The following is a 21851-nucleotide window of genomic DNA, read 5'->3' as shown; positions in this document are numbered from 1 at the left end:
CCAGGTGACGTTGCTTTCCCAGGCCACATTGCTCTGTCTTGTCCTCAAGCCCTCCTTCAGGATATCATCAAGTGCCCAGGAAAAATACAGACACCCTCTGTCTCCAATCTCACAGCCCACTGTGTCTACCAGGAGCATGTGTTCCCTTCAGATCTTCGATGGGAAAGGGTTTTGTATTTTCCTGAACATATTTTCATTTTACAGTCTTGCATTTCACACCATCTGCTAATCTGGGTACTTCTCATGCTGCCAGTCAGCTTAAATTTTATTTTTAGATGCCAGCTTTGGGCAGACCATGAAAACTCTGCAGGCTAAATTTTTAGACATTCTAAACAAAATATCTCAATGGTCTTTTTAGACCCTGTGAGAGTGAATTGTGTCAGAAGCTGAAATTGCTGAGAATTACTTGGTGGTTATTTCATGAAAAGAGAAACAAAGCAGCTGCAAATGGAAAAGGATCAAATAACTGCTGTTTATGTAACTGTATCATGCACACTGGTCAGGAGAGTTGACTGTAAACAGGCAATCACATGTGAAACACAAGATTGGGGGACATTTTCAGCAAAGACAGCAAAACCTGACAGTTGAAAGGCAGATAGCTGAGAGGACCCCAGAGGACAGGATGAAAATCCTTAAGTGCCTTTTCACCTAAGAAGGTTCTAATCTTCCCTTGATCCCTCCTTCCATTTAGACTAAATGTAAGAGTGAGAAGAAGGAGTGTCACGAATCAATAATCTTTTAGTAAAATGGGAGTTCTTACTTCACCAGCTATCTGTTTCAAGCTGACCCCAGCGAGGATACTGGCTTGAGAAGCTCTGACCAGCAGATCCTGGAATCTGTTCATTCTGTCCTTTGGAGACTCGGGGGGAAATGTTTAGCAGTGCCCTCACCCCCCGAGGTGAAAAATGAATGGGGCGTGTGCCCGAATGGCCCAGCCAATCACACAGTGTCAGAAAACGTAACTGTTTCATGAAATCCAAAGCATCTGCTTAAAATCCAGAAGAGGATGTTAGACACAGCCAGGGCACCACAGAAATTAGAGATAGAAAGAAGATAAAAACCTAATTCTTACACCAGAGTGGAGGAATTGAGACCAACTAGATAAAATTAACCTCACCTCCACTATGGATACGACAAAAGTGGGGCATCTTATGAGGCTCACAGAACAACGCATGATGACTGTGCTCCCAGAGTCCAACATGGGCTCCTAAGACAGGAGCCAGTTCAATTTTTATCTCATTTCTCTGCCCATGACAAGCAACCCCAGATCCTTGAATTTCTCTCTGTATATCCTGCTCCTAGTTCTTTAATCATCTTAGCATTTTCTCTCTGATTCCTCTATAATAGTACACATTTGAAAAGCTCAGAAAGAGATTTAAAATCCATGTCAGGATCTGATTTGCCTTGAAAACAGAGAATGACATAAAGGTTTAAGGACATTGGGATTGTTGTCACTCTTTTGGATTCTCTTTAAAAGACACCACAACCTCACCTTCTTTACAGTCAGCCATCATGCTCAGAGATGGTGCACCGAGATGGAACGGTCCATTCTTTCCCTTGTTTGGTGATATCCAAGGTACCTGGATGTTTACAATGTCCCTACACTGGGCCATGCATTTTTGCACCCATACACTCAATCCCTCATGGGTTTATTCATGCACACATCCATTTAATATTATGTACCCTTGGTGCTGGGACAAATACAAATATTAAAAAGCTCTGAACCCTGTCACAGATTCAAGGCCCAGGGAATGTGTGGTAGGAGGACATACAGACAAATGAGCATGTTGACATATGATGTGATAATTCCTGTAGAAAATAAGAAGAAGAACAAAGGGCAGGTGCTCTGGGAGCATGGGGAGTGAGGAGAGGGCTCCCATCACCTCAACCCTCATCTCCAGATCAGTGATTCCCCCTGGACACTGAGGGCCAAGGGTACTGACCCTTTCACCACCTTAGCTCTGCTCCTGGTCTACTCAGGTCTGTCTCCTGGCAGAACAAATCAAAAGAAGAAAGGAGAGTGAGAATGCTGCAGAATCAAACGTAAGACTTTGTAGTATGAGTTCTTCAGACAACGCCGAGACAGGCCTGCTAAACGTTGAGAAAAACAGACAAACCCACTGCTTTGGACTGAATGGTCCAAGTCCTAACCCCCGATGTGACCATGGGACTATATTTGGAGTAACAGAGTAATTAAGGTAAAATGAGGTTACAAGGGTGGAGCTCTGACCCAACAGGACTATTGTCCTTATAAAAAGAGACACCACCCCCCCTCCCCACACACCATGTGAGGACACAATGAGAAAGCAGCTTTCGGCCACCCAGCAAGAGAGTTCTCATCTGAACCTAGCCATGTTAGCATCCTAATCTCAGATTTCCAGTCTCCAAAACTGTGAGAAAAATTTCTGTTATTTAAGCCAACCTGTCTATGGAAACTTGTTATGGGAACCTGACCTTCTAAGACACCAACCCATGTAATAAAACTCTGTTTTGTCTCTTTATCTGTCCTTTCTTTCTTTCCCATCCCATTCTTGGCCCATATCTTGACTTAGAGTTTGAGGCTCAGACATGGCATAGAAGGTAAAATTGTAAGAAACCAAAGAAATTATTAAAGACTAAATATTTCCAGCTTGACAGACAAAGGTAACATTTCTTCTTTACCTACAATTTATCCAGAATACTAAAGGGCCTGGAATATCCATATGTAATTTATATTTTCAACAAAATTATAAAATCAATAGAACCACCAGACTCCAAAGTGGGTGTAGGGCCTCCATATGTAAGTAGGGCCCAGTGGCAGGAAGCAGAGAAAAGACATGTTGACTACCCTCCTGGTGGAGGCTGGAGACATCAGAAAGGAAGCAGAGGGGGACCACTTCAAGCTGAGGGCCCACCAAGAGGTGTGAAAGCCAAGTCCCTGGTCTTCAATTGAGGGAATGTTGGTAGGAGGCCTCTCGGGGACAAGTAGGTGTATCCGTGCATGTCTCCATGACCAGAAATCTGAGACATAGGATGGTCAGATCCATCCTATAAAGGTGCCATGTGCTGGTCTGAGTGAGGAGAAATGCGCAACCCCAAAGTAGGCTTGGGAACAGCATCCGGCTTCTCTGGGGAACACTTCCGAAAATAGTCCAAGATGTCCCAGTGGCAAGTGACTCAGTTAATGCCCCATTTTTTATTTCTCCTTCTCACTTCTGACAAGAGACGAACCGTGTCTCCAGGGTTTTTAATACCAGGTGTTCTATTAACCTACAGGAGCTCAGACTTTCAGGCATTAGTAAAACTTTCCAACTCCACTCATTAGTGGAATGTGGGCTTCCAGTGCCTCACGAGGATGAAGCTCACTGCCTTGAGTCTGGGTGGGGCACACTGCAGGATGGTCAACCACACCAGACGTAGTCCCTAAGGGACTTACATGTGCAATTCCTGCCCTACTCAACTCTATAGACCATTTGGAATTCAACTCCAAAGCATTTTTATGTTCCACTTCTCTTAGCTTCCGCAAAAGTCATTTATATCTAGCAAAATACATTACTGCTGCCACTGCCTACTGTCCACTGAGGGCTAAGGATCAGCCCAGCTTGGTAACAGGTTCTTCCCACATGTGAGTTCACTGATTCAGCACCAAGGCCAGCAACAATCGAGGGAGTCTGGCATTACCCTTGCCATTTTACAGATGAGAAAACTGACTAAAGAATCAGCCCAAGTGCGGGCAATGTGGCCATATGGTCCTCCAGGAAGCACATTCTGAAACAGTTCACCATTGATTCGGGAGTGCTCTTTGGCTCAATGCCCGTGGGGAGGAAAGGAAGCCAATCTGGTCAGAGGGAAACACTGAGCTGTGATGCAGACTTGACAACTTCAGACAAAAACAAAAGCTCTAGAGCTAAAATGACCCATCAGAACTGCCCTGCATTGGGCCAAGATGGATAGAACATTTAATAAATCTGTAATAATGTATCATATTTGACATGAAACTATTGCTTTGAACAAAAAGTAGAGGCAGCTGATAGGGGACAAACCATCATTGTTCATTTTTTCAAGAAACCTTTCTTTTTGATGCTCCTTTGATCAAATATTTTCAAAACAAAACTTATGGTCTGATAGGGCTTCCCTTTACCTCTGCTCCTTCTATCCTCTCCCACAAGCAGCCCCATAAATGCTGGAATATAAACTTCCACTATTCCACCATGAGAGTAAAATAGTCCATGAATGACATGAAAATTTTCTGTCTCCAACATTCTGATAGTTTCATTCTAAAAATTGCCAGAGCATTTTAAAAGTAATTTGGTGTCCTGCAGGGAAGCACTAATGTTTGTTGTTGTTCACTTGCCCAACCAACTGAACTTTCCCTGGTGGGACGATGGGACACATTTCCTGCCATTTAGAGGAGAAGGGGTTTCATCTGCTGGGCTTGGGAAGGATAAGGAAGGAGAAAGGAGAGGACTTTGAGATGCATTTAGATTTGCTTTAGGATTTAGACACATTAAGCACTTGCCTGTTTTTACCTCTTCTCCATGCTTATTCCCACTCCTTCTAAATCAACGGTTCTCAACCTGTGGGTCGCAACCCCTTTGGGGGTCAAATGACCCTTTCACAGGGGTCGCCTAAGACCATCAGAAAACACATATTGAATATATAATTACATATTGTTTTTGTGATTAATCACTATGCTTTAATTATGTTCAATTTGTAACAATGAAAATACATCCTGCATATCAGATATATTTACATTACAATTCATAACAGTAGCAAAATTACAGTTATGAAGTAGTAACGAAAATAATTTTATGGTTTGGGGTCACCACAACATGAGGAACTGTATTAAAGGGTCGCGGCATTAGGAAGGTTGAGAACCACTGTTCTAAATAATAATCCTTAGAACAGATAAAAGATAGTTTTTAGAAAAGATAAATGCTAACTTATAAAATAGAAGGTTGATCATACTCAATCAATAGCTTGATGCTACACAGAATGAACAGTGGTACAGTCTCCTTCCCCCCCACTGGCAGAACATATTAATATCTTGTGTTTCTCTAAAAACAAAACAGTAGGAACAGAGATCAAAATTCCTAACAATTAGTCTCTTCCACAGCCAGGAACCAGGCAGCTGGTAACCTGTTGTTTTCCCTTTGAGCTTCTCAGATTAGATGCTAAATGCAATTTAATTCCAGACTCCAATATACAGTTCCTGAATTATACTGAAAAAGAATCAGTTATGTAACAAATCCGCATTACTACTGATTACACGCCTGCCATAGATGAGAGGCTATCTTTTCTATTTTAGGTCTTATCTAAAATTTTTCCAATTATATCACAACTTAAAGATATTAAAGTATCCACCGTGTAAAAGAATCCTATATAATTTCTGTAAAATTGAGTGAGTAATCCTGTTAGAAAATCAATAAACACAGCTTAGTTTATCTTCTTTAATAAATATGGATTTTCATTTAACTGGCTTGCTTCAGTAAATCTATATTCAAATTCCTCCATCTCTCATGGGAAAATAAAACTTATATGAAATGAAAACTCATTACATATAAATACCAAGGAAATAAAAATTAAGAAGGGTAAGTCTGTTTCAAATATAAAATGCAACTGTGATATATAAACAGGAATATCTGAAAATTCCTGAGGATGGGTCAGCATCCTGCTGACAGCCATGCTGATCTACAGAAGTTTAGCAGATGGAGAATAGAAAAAATGTATATTTAAAATGAAATTAGTGTTATACAGGCACAGGCTGCAGGCCAGACCAAGCAACTAATCAATGGATCCACTGCCTCTGTCTGGGAGGCAAGATTCCTGGCCAGGTTCCTACTATTGTTTAAGGCAGTGATGGCGAACCTTTTGAGCTCCGTGTGTCAGCATTTTGAAAAACCCTAACTTAACTCTGGTGCCATGTCACATATAGAAATTTTTTGATATTTGCAACTATCGTAAAACAAAGACTTATATTTTTGATATTTATTTTATATATTTAAATGCCATTTAACAAAGAAAAATCAACCAAAAAAATGAGTTCGCATGTTACCTCTGACATGCGTGTCATAGGTTCGCCATCACTGGTTTAAGGGCTGCATAACTGACACCCCCAAGGGCTCAACCAGGGAGCAGCCACCAGGGCATCGGGTGAGAGGCTTCACTGGGTTTTCCTAGCCTCCCTTTCCTTTTGCATTGATATAATAACAAGAAATGACTCTTCACTACTCTTGTGGAACTTTTAGTCAAATGCATGTTATGCTACTAATATAAGCAAACTTATTTCCTAGTTAATTATAAATTGGTAAGAGCTTTTCATTCTTATGCTAAATTTATGATAGATAAAATATTCTTACACAAATAATATAAAAATGCTTTTATTTATGTTTCCAGATACTTAAATATTTTCTAACCTTTATTATTAAGGGATTCCAGATTCCCTTAATAAATGCAGATTCCAGAAATCTTTTCTTTGAAACGCAGTTGGGAAAAAAAATAGAAAACAATTAGAAGAAAAGTTGTTGCAACCTGTACAAAGGGAATCACAGAAAGTAACTAAAAAGAATCTCTTTCTCTTTAATAAATAACCCCTGTTTAAAACGTGTTGCTTCACTTCCTCTTGCTTGTCCCATCCTCTTTCCCTGCCCTTCTTGTCCTTTTCCTTCCCTCCCAAAGAACTCACTGCTCAGCCAATGCACAGCAAGGAAGCATTTGTACCCACAGGACACGGGAAACCAAATTCACCCACAGTGACAAAGTGGGCTGTCTGTCAGAGTGTCTACAGAGGGGAGAGCCAAGCACAGGGAACAGAGCCTGAGCTGGGGGAGTGGGATGTGGCTGGGGATGGGAAGCTGGGCCAGTGACAAGGCACCAGTGCAGATGGAGGGGTGGAAACTGAAATAAGAGACTGGTTATATACCTGGATTCATCAGATAAGTCAATATATTAAGGATCAAGGGAGCTACATTTTTTTTCACTATTGGTCAAGGTAGCCATATTAAAAAGGGAGAAAACTGTCGTGAAATGTATGGTGAGCTGAAAATGGAAATATCTGTGTGAAGTCTTGTGTTTAATAAATCAGTATATACTTTTATATGGGGGACTAACTAACCCATTGACAGGTAAGGATGGATCATTCAAACAGAAAATCAATAAGGAAATATCAGCCTTAAATGACACATTATACCAAATGGAATATGAATACACACACACACACACACACACACACACACACACACACACAGATGTAAATGTACTCTGGGCCTTGGAGTATTGACAACCCAGTGATAAGACACAAAGTTCAGATCTTGCCTCCAAATGTTATTCTTCACTAAAAAGAACCAGGACTCCTTGGAGAGAGGCTGGCTTTACGGCCAGGGCAGGGAAAGCACAAGATGAACCTGCAACATCGTATTATGCCAGAAAGCAAGGATGGGGACACAACAAAAGGACACTGAAACCAGCTTAAAGGGGTGCCCAGAGGACAAATCTGAGACCATATGGACAACAAAATCAACATTCACCATGGTTTATAATCTATTGACTAAAATAGAAAACACAAAACATTGTAGATATAAATAAGTAAAGAAAATGGCATCTGCCTAGTTTCAAAGTACCTCTCCACATATATTAATCACAAAGAGGAAAAGAGTCATGTCAAAGAAGAAATGCCTGATGGACAGCACCATCATCCTAATGACCCCCATAAGTAATGGGGCAAAATGGAATTATGCAGCCCTGATAGAATGTGATGCAGAGACACCATCATGTCTGTGATTCCTGCCAACAAGACATGACTTCCCCCTCTTGAGGAGGAAACATCAGACACTCCAAACTGAAGTACATTGTACAAAATAGCTGGTCTGCAATCTTCAAAAGTGGTAAGATCATGAAAGCTAAGGAAGACTAAGCAATCGTCCCAGACTGAAAGAGACCAAAGAGACCTGAGATCACAGTGCAGTGTGTTTCTGCTCTGTCTTTTGCTTCAAAGGACATTAATGGGAAAGATGAAGGAACCTGAACGATAGTAATAGACAATGTGAATTTCCGGATTTTGTATGGTTATGTAGAGCATGGCACTGTAGGAAATATACACTAAGGCATTTGGGTGATGGGATATCAGATTGGCAGCTTACCTTGAAATGGCTTACGGGGAAGAAAAGATTCTCTGTACTGGATTGGCAACTTATTGGCAGACCTATGATTGTTTCAAAGTAAAAGTAAAAAATGTACTAGGATTATATCAGAAAAACAAGCCATAAAAAGGCTATAGGAAATCCTCATACATCAATAATCACCATAAATGTAAGTGGATTGAATTCACCAATAAAAAGGCACAGAGCAGATAAAAAAAACAAAAAACAAAACCCAACTGCATACTACCTTCAGGAGACACATTTCAGCTGAAAGGATAAATATAGATTCAAAATAGAAAATGATTTTCCAAGCAAAAGGCATCCAGAGAAAAGTGAGTGTAGCCATACTTATATCTGACAAAATAGACTTCAAGATAAAAAACAAACAAACAAGAAACAAAGATGGACATTTTATAATAATACATCAAGAAGACATAACACTTTTCAATATATATGCACCCAATCAGGAAGCATCAAAATATATAAAACAACTACTAAAAGAACTAAAAGGAAAAACTGACAAAAAACAATTATACCCAATTAACAGGCATAGATTTATCATTCAGACAGAAAATCAATAAAGAAATAATGGCCTTAAATGACACATTAGACCAAATGAACATAATTGACATTTACAGAGCCTTTTATCCCAGGACACCAGGTTATACATTCTCTAGGGCACATGGAACATTTCAAGGATAGACCGTATGTTGGGACACAAAACTAAAAATTAAACATCATATGTAAATATGTTAGGAAATATCATTCATAATTTTCAGTTATTAACTACGTTTCCTCAATTAGATGATATATCATAGTCTTAGGATGAATTTTACTTCAGGACAAATGCTGGTAAGATGAATTTCCCTAGAATAGCAAACTCCGCTACTCAACAGGAAAGGGGGCTAAGGTTAGATTTCCTATCAAGTCAGTATTTTGGTTAACAGATAAGTACTACATGTTATCAATGGGCTGACAATGTTCAAAAAATAAAATGAAACAAAACTCTTTAGTATGGGTCCATGCTCAATAAAATACACTCTTTCATTGATGGTTTAGAAGGCAGGGTGATATTGATCATCACTGATGGGTTAGCTCTTCTATCAAACCAATATTCTCTGAACAATTACACCACAGCAATCTGTAGCATTCTTACACACATTTTCATTAAAACAATTCAATAAAGTGTTTTTCCTGCAACACAAACCAGTGCTATTTTTCAGTTATAGTTTCAGCTCTTTTCTTCATTATTTTGATGTCTACCCAGGAACCTTCCATTTTAAGTCTACTGACATATTTTGCCTTTCCCAGTGAAAGTATTCCTAAAAGGATGGAAGACTGACCTTATGTTCTTCCGTTCCTTTCAATGGTATTCTTATATGAAATACTATAAAATGAAGAAGTATTAATCTTTTTATTATTTCAGGATTATATTATCTGGCTGTCTAGTGACAAGTATTTTTTGTTGTTGGCTTTGGAAAGTTAATAAATAAAAATGTAAGATTACATTCTTTCCCTTCATTATATTTTCACTAATAAAAGAAAATCAAAGTGCTTTAAAAAAACTCCATATGGTTCTTTATGAGCTAGAATATGCCAGGTTCTTTGCAAAGCAACTTACTTTTTCCTTTAAAAAAATCCTATTTAATCATACATCAATAATCACTGAAAATGTAAGTAGACAGGCATTATAATCTTCATCTCCCAGATATTTTCCTATGACATCTGCTCCAACAAGGGGCAGAAAAGGCAGGTATAAAATGTTCAAGGGATGCATTCCATGGTAACCCAAACCAGAAAGGTGCTGGGGGCCAGGAGACATGTTTGAGTGCTTGTTGCAATGTGAGGAAGACTTTCCTGCCGTGATTTCATAATGTCAACAGGCAAAAACACACCCGCTGCCTGGCCCTGCATGGGACCACCTCAGGCTGAGCGTAATGGCCCTAGTAAAGGGTGGGTGGAAGAGTGGAATTTATGGGAGAAAGAAAAATGTCCCATAAATAACCTCAAGGGAGGCTCAGAAATGCAGAAAAAGGAAGCAAAAGCTGGGGCAGAGGAGCGTCTCCTACCTCCTCTAGGCACGGCTGGGTTGTTTCTTCTTTTAAAACACCCACCTTCATTCTTTCATTTGATTAGCTACTGACTGGCCTCCATCTGTGTCAGGCGTGCAGGTTACAGGCATGTGTCTACTCTGCTCGGTCAGTGGGATTGCACTGACGAAAAACCTGGCTTTCCTCTGCTTCCTGGGGGTGGACTCTTCTTAGCAATATCTGAACAAGTCACCATGAACCTGGAGCCCACTGTGCAAAATCAGGGGCCGTTGCCTTCACAGGGGCTCAGTGCCCAGAGGATGTTTCACAAACACAGGCTGCTTTTTATGAACATTGTGTTTTAAACGATGGGAGAGAAATACTGGGAAAAGCAATCGATCCCTAGAAAGCTTTCCAACTAAGAGAGATTACTACAGACCCAAGGGTCAGCCTCCAGGTCTGTCTCATGTTTCCAAATAAAAAACCCCATCAAGCACATGACAACTAGTTTCTAAGACCCCATAGGGCTCAGGTGACCCACATCTTAAATCCCCTTTACGATGATAGTACTGTTCTTCACTACTTCTCCCCCTGATGCACTTTGCACCATGGCTGCATCTCTTACATTTGATTCCAATAGAGCAAAATAAAATACACCTTTTACAGGTAAAAATAAAAAGACTGTTAGAAATTACTCTAAACTCCTGACCCTCGTGTCTACAGATGCACATAACAAAATATCAAATTGCCTTTCAAATGCTTTTAACTAACTAAATGGGTGGCTTCTTTGAAATACCACTTATTAGTAAAGCTAAATTTGCTGTTATCACGTTTTTAAAAAACTTTTTAAAAATGTCCATGGACCTGCCAGAAGATTAGAAATGGATAAATCTTTTGTCCTCTGTAAAGACAGGTAGGAGAGAATTATGAATTTAATTGCAGAAGTCAGTTCACTCTAAAAATAAGAGCACTAAATTATAATGTATAATGAGAATAGCTTTTAACCATCAAAATCACACCGCCATTCAGCAATCAGCAAAATGGAATTGCCATTTCCAACTTTCACTGTTTCTAATTGCTAAGTGACTGTTGGTTCCACTGATGAAGGGGTGTGTGTGGCTGGATACTCATTAACAATACTCAGAGTCAAGGTCAGAGAGCAAAACTTGAGCACCTGCCAGGTATGAAGAGCCACACTCTGAGCAGGCGTGTGGCACCTCAGGCACCCCCAGCAGGATGGGGAAGGTTACCTACCTGCCAGACCAGGTGCTCCTTGGCCCCGGGTGTCGCAGACAGGCAGACGCTCAGCACAATGGTGTGGGAGGAGGAGGTGAGCACGCTGGCGATGATGGCATCTCGCATGTTGAAGGGCAGCATGGTGTAGACCACGAAGATGATGAAGAGGAAGAAGGACACCTGCGGGTGGAGAAGAACAGCAAGAGTCACAGAGAATCCCCATTCCCAAGTGCTTCCAGTGTCCTTCCCATTACAGGCTGCGTAAAACATCATGAACTGCACTCGTTTAAGAAAATACTGTTGCCCTGACTGGGTTTGGCTCAGTGGATAGAGCGTCGGCCTACGGACTGAAGGGTCGCAGGTTCGATTCCAGTCAAGGGCATGTACCTTGGTTGCGGGTACATCCCCAGTAGGGAGTGTGCAGGAGGCAGCTGATCAATGTTTCTCTCTCATCGATGTTTCTAACTCTCTATCCCTCTCCCTTCCTCTCTGTAAAAATATCAATAAAATATTAAAAAAGAAAATACTGTTATGACAAAGCCAAATAGCGCATTAAAAAAACCCAAAAACACCTCTGGATTACAATAAAGGAATAACTATTGCAATGGTAAAAAAAAATCATCCTTTTTCCAAACTTGGGGATTTTTAGTTTTGGTATCCAAACCATGGCAAACATTAGGTTAGTCAAAGTACTTCATTGGTATGGGTGCAAGGCTGGTTCTCCACCCTCAAGGATGGCTACCTGAGCTTTGGAATGCACATCTGGAACCTTTAAGTTATCAATGGCATGATTTCAGGAGACCCAAGAAGGGAAATAGATACCTTCTGGGGGAGTTAGTGAAAGTAGATGGCTGCAATGAGTATGCACATGTAAAAAACAAACAAACAAAAAAACAGCATAGAGGTGGTTTAGCTGTTATGAAAACAGTTTGGCAGTTTCTCAAAAAGTTAAACATGGAATTACCATATGACTCAGCAATTCCATTCCTCAGCATATACCCTACAGAACTGAAAACAGGTACTCAAACCAATACATGTACATACATACTCAAAATAGCACTATTCATAATAGCTAAAAGTGGAAACAACACAAATGTCCAACAAGAGATTCATGGATAAGCTGCAAGTGGTATATCCACACAATGGAATACTATTCAGCCATGAAAAGGAAGAACATACTAATACCTGCTACAATGTGGATGGATCTCAAAAACATTATGCTACATGATCAAAGCCAGGGCAAGAGACCCCATATTGTATGATTCCATTTATATGAAATATCCAGAATAAGTAAATGTATAGAGAAAGAAAGCAGATTAGTCATTTCCAGAGGCTGGAGAAGAGGGGATGGGAAGTAAGTGCTTAATAGGTACAGGGATTCATTTTAGGGCGATGACAAACATTTGGAACTAGATAGAGGGGGTAGCTGCACAGCACTGTGGATGTACTAAAGGCTACTAAATACTTCCTTTTAAAATGACTAATTTATGTTATGTGAATGTTATCTAAAAAACCAATATGAAACAGCTTAAAGAAAGGTTTGTAATGAAATAGAAAATAGATTAATAGGCAATAAAACAGGCCAATTGCATTACAAAAGAAGTAGAAACAGAAGAACATCAAAATGGATAAAAAGGTTGTAAGTAAAGCAGAAAAAGGACAGACAACAGGGAAATTTGGAAAGTAGCATTTGGTGAGCCTCGCCACACAGCTCTTCACTCAAAAATGAAAGGGAGGAGAGAACCAAGATGGCGGCATAAGGTGTATACCTGTACAGTCCCCCACAACCACATTAAAACTACTACTAAAAGACAAAACGGCTATCAGCCAGAACCACGGGAAAGCTGGTTGAGTGGAAGTTCTACAACTAGAAGGGAAGAAAAAAGTGCATTGAGACTGGGCGGAGGCGCCAAGAGCAGAGTTACGGAGGCACGCGAAATGACTGCACCTTGGTGCGTGGTTTTTTTCAATCAGAAGTGAGATACTAGCTCCCGACTGCACTGAACTCGTTTCCGGCGAGAATCTGGGGACCCAGACTCCTATGGGGAGAAACGACTGTCTGGCAGTGGGTTGGAAAGTGAGGGTGGCTTTCCCACAGAGCTGCTTGCAGGGATCATTGTTACTGTGGGGGCGCGGGACTTGGGGACTCCGGGACGCAGAGATGCCTATAAGCGGAGACGGGAGATGTGGAGACAGCTGACTGACAGCCATTGCTGTTTGCTCTGCCCTGGTGGTTCCCTGAGACCCCGCCCCACCCAATTTACAACCCCACCCAAGCTGTGCACAGTGGTGCAAATGAATTGCCTGTCCTTTCGCAGCCTAACCTAACAAACTGCTGCTGGGTCAGAGAGCTCCAAAACTTCCAAACCCCAAACAAAGAGGAGAAATATGCAGATCTCACTGTAGCTCCTGCTGGGTGGACTCACACAGTGGCTGACTTTCCACCTCCTTGGAGATCCAGGAGCCAGTGTACCCAGTGGTCAGATACCAGATTTCAACTCCTCACATCTATAAGTGACACACTCAAGAGGCAGACTCAGTGAGCATCAAAGCCCCACTGAAGCAAGTCCTGCCCCATAAGGGTGTCTCCAGCACAGCAGTTCTTCCACTATAGACACAGCGGGTCTTCGCAGTTAATTGTCCTGGAGGTCATTTCCTCCCAGGGATACCAACAGCAATCAAGGCTTAACTACAAGACTGTGTACCCAGCCCACAAAGGGGTGCACCAAGAGTGTCTACCTCAGGTGATTGGGGAGGCTGAGCCACTGGGCCCAATAGGACACCTACCACACAAAGCCACTCTATCAACACAAGGAAGCAGCCAAAATGCGGAGACAAAGAAACATGTCACAAATGAAAGAAATGGAGGAAAGTAAACTACTGGATATAGAGTTCAAAACCACAGTTATAAGGTTACTCAAGAATCTTCTACAAACCTCTGAAAAACTTAGTGAGACCTCCAAGGAACTTAGTGAGACCTTCAAGGATCTTAATGAGAATGCCAAAAAAAATGGAAAAGGACCAGTCAGAAATTAAGCATACACTGACTGAAATAAAGAATAATATACAGAGATCCAACAGCAGACTAGAGGATCACAAGAATCAAGTCAAAGATTTGAAATACGAGGAAGCAAAAAACACCCATCCTGAAAAGCAAAAAGAAAAAAGAATCCAAAAACATGAAGATACTGTAAGGAGCCTCTGGGACAACTTCAAATGTACCAACATCCGAATTATGGGGGTGCCAGAAGAAGAGAGAGAGCAAGATATTGAAAGCCTATTAGAAGAAATAATGACAGAAAACTTCCCCTACCTGATGAAAGAAATAGACTTACAAGTCCAGGAAGTGAAGAGAACCCCAAATAGGAGAAATCCAAAGAGGACCACACCAAGACACATTATAATTAAAATGCCAAGGAAAAAGATAAAGAGAGAATCTTAAAAGCAGCAAGAGAAAAACAGTTACCTACAAGGGAGTACCCATTCGAATGTCAGCTGATTTCTCAACAGAAACTTTGCAGGCCAGAAGGGAGTGGCAAGAAATATCCAAAGTGATGAATACCAAGAACCTACAACCAAGATTACTTTATCCAGCAAAGCTATCATTCAGAATTGAAGGCCAGATAAAGAGCTTCACAGACAAGAGAAAGCTAAAGGAGTTCATCACCACCAAACCAGGATTATATGAAATGCTGAAGGGTATTCTTTAAGAAGAGGAAGAAGAAGAAAAAGGTAAAGATAAAAATTATGAACAACAAAGCGACAACAAATACATATCTATCAACGAGTGAATCTAAAAATTAAGTCAATAAAAAAAATCTGATGAACAGAATAAACTGGTGAATATAATAGAAGCAGGGGCATAGAAAGGGAGTGGACTGACAATTCTCAGGGGGAAGGGGGAGTGAGGGCTGCAGGAAGAGATTGGACAAAAATCTTACACCTATGGATGAGGACAGTGGTGGGGGTAAGGGTATGGGGTGGGGTGGGAACCAGGTGGAAGGGAGATATGGGGGAAAAAAAGAGGAACATCTGTAATAATCTGAACAATAACGATTTATTTAAAAAAAAAAATAAAGCAAAAGGGAAGCTAAGGGCAGAGCGTGCCTCACATTCACAGCGTGACCCATATTTAAGGATCCTGCATCCTAGCACTGCAGGAAGGACTGGAGTGAGAGCTGGGATATGTGTTCATGAGAAGGACAAGCCAAGGGCCCTGCTCCTGATGGATGTAATGAGAGGGACTTGTGGGCAGGCATTAGGCTTGTCTACCCTCGTGCGTAGTTATAGGACTCTGTATCACATACTACAACGGAAAAGGACTGGTGCCGAGATTCTGTGCAGCAGGATGCCTCAGCAGCAGCCCTACTGACATTTGGGGCTGGGTAACTCTTGGTGGTGGGCACCTTTCTGTGCATTGTAAGGTGTGTGGCAGCATCCTTGGCTCCTACCCACTAGATGCCAGGTAGCACTGCCCCCTTTAAAGTTGTGACAATGTCTTCCAGGGGGTAATATCACCTCTGGTTGAGAACCACTAGGCTATAGAAAAAGTTTCTTTTAAGACGAGAAAAACAACTGTTGCATAGTCATGGTTTACTGAGAAAATTAAATTTTCTTTGGAATCCCCAATCTCCAACAAATATACAGGAAATATTTCCAATGAACTTATTGTTATTTTTTACACATAGCATTTATGCAAAACCCTTATATCCTATAAGAGATATTAAATTAATACTTTCAGGTATAAGAATTTATAATCAAGAACCAAAGAAAATATCTGTTTTATAAGTACATATTTTTCTCCTAATATAAAAAACTTTAACACTTCTTTGAAATTATCAGTACTTTGAACAGCTTAATTTTGGACAGCTTTAAACCTCTAACATTATTTCAATTAGCATACCATTTTGCAAACATCGTGAGCTTTGAAATGGAAGCATGTGGAAGGCTTATCTACAGTAACCAAATGGAGAATAGACATTAAGTTTTCCAAATACCATTGCTCCTGTTAAGTGTTCCTTTTTAAAGGACAAAATGAATTTTTAAAGGTCAATTAAATAAGTCTCATTAAATTAAGTTTTGGACGTCCACGGCAGCATTTTGGGAGCACAGCTCGTGGTGCCTGAGTAGCATCTACAGGCTGGAAGGGGAGGAAGAAAGTCAAGTGCAGTCCAAGTCTCACAGGGAAATGTTCTTCACTTCTTACTAATCCCAGAGGTTTCTCATTTTTTTTTCAGATTTCTTCCCAAAGAAACTTCAAATAGGGCCATATGTAAACCAAAATGAATTTGGCACATCTAAAGAATGTGTGGGTAAAAATCTCCAAGAAGTCTAATGCAGTCGCTTGGGTTTCCATGTTACCATGGGGACATTGAGATTCCTCGAGGATGAATCTCTGTCTGGAGGATGGTGAAGGAGTGGCCATTGGTCAGATTACTGGGACCTGCAGAGAAACTCAGATTAACACAATACCTGAAAAGGGAGCACTCAGTCCAATAAGATGGTTTCAAGTGTTTCTCTTCACTCTCATCCATCCTGCTTTTGCATTTTGCAGGGCATATTTATCAGATCTACTTGAACCTTAGCTCCACAGGTTTCAAACCAACTAAGAGCCTCTCCTTTATGTTCTTAAACCTGTTTGTCTTTCAGGGGTAACTTGATTCTGCCCATGATGTCTCTGTCCTCCGACAACCCAGATGAAAACTTCAGAATCTCCTGTGACAATTTTCCTTCATGTCCACACTAAAAAATAATGTCTTCTTACTTTAAGACTCCAGTGTACTGCACCTGTCCACCCTACTTCCACCAGGCTGGTCCATTACCTTTCAATTTGTTTAAAATGTATGCTTCCAACATGTTGCTTTACCTTGTTACTCCCACCATTCTGCCAGCCCCGCCCCCACCCGCCAAAAAGCATGCTTCTATGCTTCCATACTTTCTCTCAACATGGATATCAAGGTGTGTGTCCTTTCTTGTCATTGTTTTGGCTCATTCCATTCCCCATGCTTTTGCTAATCATTAGGACTCGTAAGCAAACATTTCTAGCTTCCCTCCTTCTGGGCACATGGTACAATCAGCATTTTTTCAGTTAAGTCAGGCCAGTTGACTTGCTTTGACAATGAAGTGTAAGCAGAAGTGATATGTGTCCTTTCTGGGTGGGAATTTTCAAAGCTAGTGCACAACTTGCCAAGTCCTCTTCCCTCCCTGGCAGTCATGGAGACACAACATTGGAGCTTCTCTGAGCCTTGGGGTCAAGTGAGGAGCAAAGTTCCTAGGCTGATCTACATAGCCCGGTGGTCATGAGTGAGCCATAATCCTTTGTGGTGGGAAGCTCCTGAGTTCCAAAGCACAGCTCAGATGATCCTGAGGGATACCAAGCTCACACACACACACACACACACACACACACACACACACCACACACACACACGTGAGAGAGGTTTTATTGATAAAATAAATAGGATGCTTTTATGTGCATAACTCTACAATTTGCTCTTATCACTGAATTATATATCATGGGCTTCGTTCCAAGTCTGCCCACAATGTCTCTATCTGCAAACAACCCAGGTGAAAAATGTTATCAGTTGAAAATATTCCATAGTAATGGATGCACTAATTACTCCAGCATTTCCTTACTGATGGAGATTCATAGCATGATAGGAATCCCATGTCCAACTGCTGCAGTCATACTCTCACTAATTTCCCTTCCTCCAACATTTCCTTTCTCCAATCCAGCCAACAGGTAGCTGCCAGCTTCATGATTCTGAATGCAAAGGTCAAATTGGTTCCTTCCTTGGATGAGCATTTGCTCTGGCTTACCCTGTGCTCTGAATACATCTATCAGAGGGTTATTATGATCACAGAGTAAAGTGGAAACCATATGGCCTGGAAGTCAAGATCTCCCCAAACTAAACTCTCCATCCTTCTCCATGATGCTCTGGAAGGATCCTCTGCTCCAGCAAATCTAGGTTATTCCCATGCCTTGAGCATGGGGGTGCTCACCTATAGGTCTGAAATTCCCCACCACCAGAATTTCCTCTCATTTTTTGCTAGTACTCACGACCTGCTTTACTTATTCACAAAAATTAAAGTTCTAGGTTTATTTGTTAATTTTCTTTCCCCACACTGTAAAGGTCAATGACCTTTGAGGGCAGAGACTTGATTCACTCATAGCCAAAATCTCAATGCCTAGGAAAATACCTTTGCATAGTAGGTGCTTTACAAATGTTTGCTGTCTGCATGAAAAACTCTATTACATGTCCCAATATGAACCAAGTCATATCCACTCTATTAGCATCTACTCATTAAATGCATCTCTAAAAATATTCTGTCATCCTCTTTGGTCTAATTAGCCTTGCCATAAACCATAGCCATGTTGAGTTTCGAATGATCATTTGTCTATTTAGTAGACTAATTACACTAAAAAACCCAAGTGAACAGACATTTGTTAATGTCTATGGCAGGCAGCAGCAGATACTGCATTAAATAGGAAACATTCTTGTTCTCAGGGAATCTCCTATGTTGTCTGACTCTGGGAGCCCTTGTGTCCTGCAAAAAACACACAAACAAGCAAGCAAACAAACAAACACCTCTTTTAGTACTGAAGGCATAAAGCCAGTGTTAATCTACAGAAGAAAAGGGTGACCCAGGCTAAGGATGTTTATTGAAGCAGCTGGATTTCCTAGGCTGCTCCTCTGCTCTGGCTTCTGAGAGGTCAGCTCAGAGGAGCTGGTGCCTTTCAATTCCCATACATAACTTATCCTTCACCCAATATGGCAGCTGACAAAAAGGATGCTCATTCTGTTTTCCCAACAACACAAGCTCTTCCCACAGTGGCCACTTGAGATGTTGGTACAATGAAAACTCACTAAGCAAAAAGGAGGTGGCAATTTTGTCACTGCTTTCCCATAGAAGTAGCTCTTTTGCAGAGAAAAGCTCATCTTCACAGAAAGTGGTCGCCCCTCCTTGGTTAGCAGAGAGTAAGGGAGATTCCCTGGGCTGCAGTCTCATTGTGCTAATGAGATCCTGAGCTGTATTTTTAGAAATAGGATCAGAACTGTGCAATTGAACAAGGATGCACTGAAGGGTCCATGTGATCCATCCCTTCAGAGGTAGGCTAGAAAGAGCAGAGGACAGGGAGGGCCAGATGCTTCAATGACTTCCTGACTTCTTCAGAATATCATGTCAAGTGTATGAGTTTCTTGTGGTTGCTGTAACTAAGTACCACAAATTGGATGACACAAGCCAATACAAATTTATTCTCTCACAGTTCCAAAAGCTTAAAATTTGAAATGGAGGTGTCAGGAGGGTTGGTTCCTTCTGGCAGCTCTGAGGGAGAGCCTGCTATATGCTTCTCTTCTAGCAGATTCTAGTAGCTTCCTGTAATCTCGGTCATCCTTTGACTTTTAGGTGCATCATTCTCTGCCTCCATCTTCACCTGGCCTTGTTCCCCTTGTGTCTGTGCCTTCATATGACCTGCTCCTGTCTGTGTCTCTCTGTACAAATGTCCCTCTTATAAGGACACTATCATTGGATTAATGACCTATCCTAACTCATTTTGACCTCATCTTTACCAGTAACTCCAAAGACCTATTTCCAAATAAGATCACATTTACAAGGACTGGGGGTTCAAACTTCAACATATTTGGGGGTAAAGTAATTCAACCCACAATATCAAATTTGTGCTATAGCTCAAACCAGAATTTAGATTCCAAGTACTTTCTGTCCACCTCACACCATGCTCCATTCCCACATGAGAAATGAAAACTATGTGACCCCTATATCCATGTTATTTAGGTTATGACTCCAACAGAATTTAATAAAAAAATACATTTTTAAACAGAAAATCATTATGAACAAGGAGAAGAGATGAGGTACAGCTTAAGCAAGGGTAAGAAAGACACAGAAATGGGTCTTAACTGGACACAAATCGGGTCTATCAGTGTCCCACTTTTGTCTCAGGCCTCTGGTGCAAAGCCCACGATTTTCAGATCATGGCTCACATTTTTTTCAGAGTTCAATGAGAAGCAAAAGGTTCCCAGACATGCCAACAGTAGCTTTAAAGACAGAGCTTTTAGTTTTTTCTTTTGAGAGGTACCTCAACTCTAATATCTTTATATCTAGACTTACTGTCTAGTCCACCCTCTCCTACAATGTATAAACAAGCATAATCAGCAAGATAATCAGGATTAGTTATGTAAATTGCTGCAGTGCTCTTGAGAAATATACATGTACATCAGAGAAACATCTCCTATTTTTATGCTAATAATGTTAAGGGAAATAACACCCCAGTGAACATATGAGATTATTTTATAGCCAAAAGTAGAGCTACTCAAATCATTTTTCTCTCCAACAAACCTCTGAGAAATCATAAATATAGTATTTAAAGTAGTGGCTTAATTTTCAAAGACATAAATTTTACTAAAAATTATAGACATTATGTCTCCCCAACTAAAGTACGAAGTGCAGCACTTTTAACATTGTATTTCATTGTTGTTTTAGAATATAATTAGAAATGCCAAAATGTAGTAAAAATTGCCCAAGAAAAAAGTAGAATTATTGAATATATTTAACTGATTGAGCTTCCTATAACGCTGAGAAAAAAATTCAGTCTTTATTATGCTGATAAGGGTCCCTCATGATCTGGTCTGGCTGTCATTGTCTCTAATTTCATATCTTATCATCTTCCATTACCCTGTTCATATATCTTCCATATGGACCTTCTTGCTGTTCCTTGAACAACATCAGAGCATTTGCATTGGCTATTCTTCTGTCTAAATACTCTTCCTCCAATCTTTCCAGGGCTGGCTTCTTGTCATTCAGGGCCCACAACTCAAACACCACTTCCCCAGAGAGAATCCCACTGATCCCCCATTCTTTCTAGCTAGTCACTATGCTTTAAATTTTTTAGATCCTTATAGAAATTAGATTGTTTATTTTATATATTTTTTAATTTTGTAGTTTCTATCTTTCCCCACACAAATGTAGGTTCCATGGGGACAAGGACCATGTATGGATCTGAGAATAGTATGGTACATAAAAGACCTCAACAAATATTTGCTGAAGGAATGAAACATTTCAGGTGAGATTACGCTCAGTGATGTGTAACTCAAGGGCATGAGCTTGGCTCTGCACATGTGTGCAATCCCCACCGCCACAACTTCATTCCCACTAAGTAAGCAAAAGGGCCAGACCAACAATTACTGATTACATGTGATGTCTGGGCTGTTCACACGCTGTCCTCCATCTAGTCATTACCCCATTCTGCTTTTTCCATTTTACTAACCAGGAGCATTTGCTTCAGAGGAGGGAACTAAATTGCCAATTGAATTATCAAGTACCATCTCTTATTCAATATCTGAATGGTTCAAGTGGAACCATACCTTTCTTACTATGAAAAATATACTTAGAAATTCTCAGAAGTGAACTCTATACTATTTCAAAACAACCTCCATGAACATAATTCAGG

General features: G+C 40.6%; 1 protein-coding gene across 17 annotated transcripts in view; it reads right to left on the bottom strand.

The window, feature by feature from the left end:
* ADCY2 (adenylate cyclase 2) overlaps nucleotides 1-21851 on the bottom strand; it is a 275450-nt gene that overhangs the window by 187788 nt on the left and 65811 nt on the right. For 13 of the 17 annotated variants that reach the window (XM_023752137.1, XM_023752078.1, XM_023752080.1 and 10 more), the window contains 2 exons: nucleotides 11402-11563; nucleotides 6396-6452 (listed from right to left, as the gene is read on the bottom strand). The exons of 1 other annotated variant lie outside the window; for it this stretch is intronic. In XM_023752137.1, the coding sequence (XP_023607905.1) occupies nucleotides 6396-6452; nucleotides 11402-11563 (219 nt within the window). The remainder of the gene's footprint in view (nucleotides 1-6395; nucleotides 6453-11401; nucleotides 11564-21851) is intronic. 3 more of the 17 variants (XM_023752099.1, XM_023752072.1, XM_023752077.1) reach the window with 1 other exon arrangement.

The sequence above is a fragment of the Myotis lucifugus genome, unplaced genomic scaffold, assembly GCF_000147115.1.
Source record: "Myotis lucifugus unplaced genomic scaffold, Myoluc2.0 scaffold_0, whole genome shotgun sequence".
Lineage (NCBI taxonomy): Eukaryota > Metazoa > Chordata > Mammalia > Chiroptera > Vespertilionidae > Myotis > Myotis lucifugus.
This window is presented reverse-complemented; position numbering and strand designations above follow the sequence as displayed.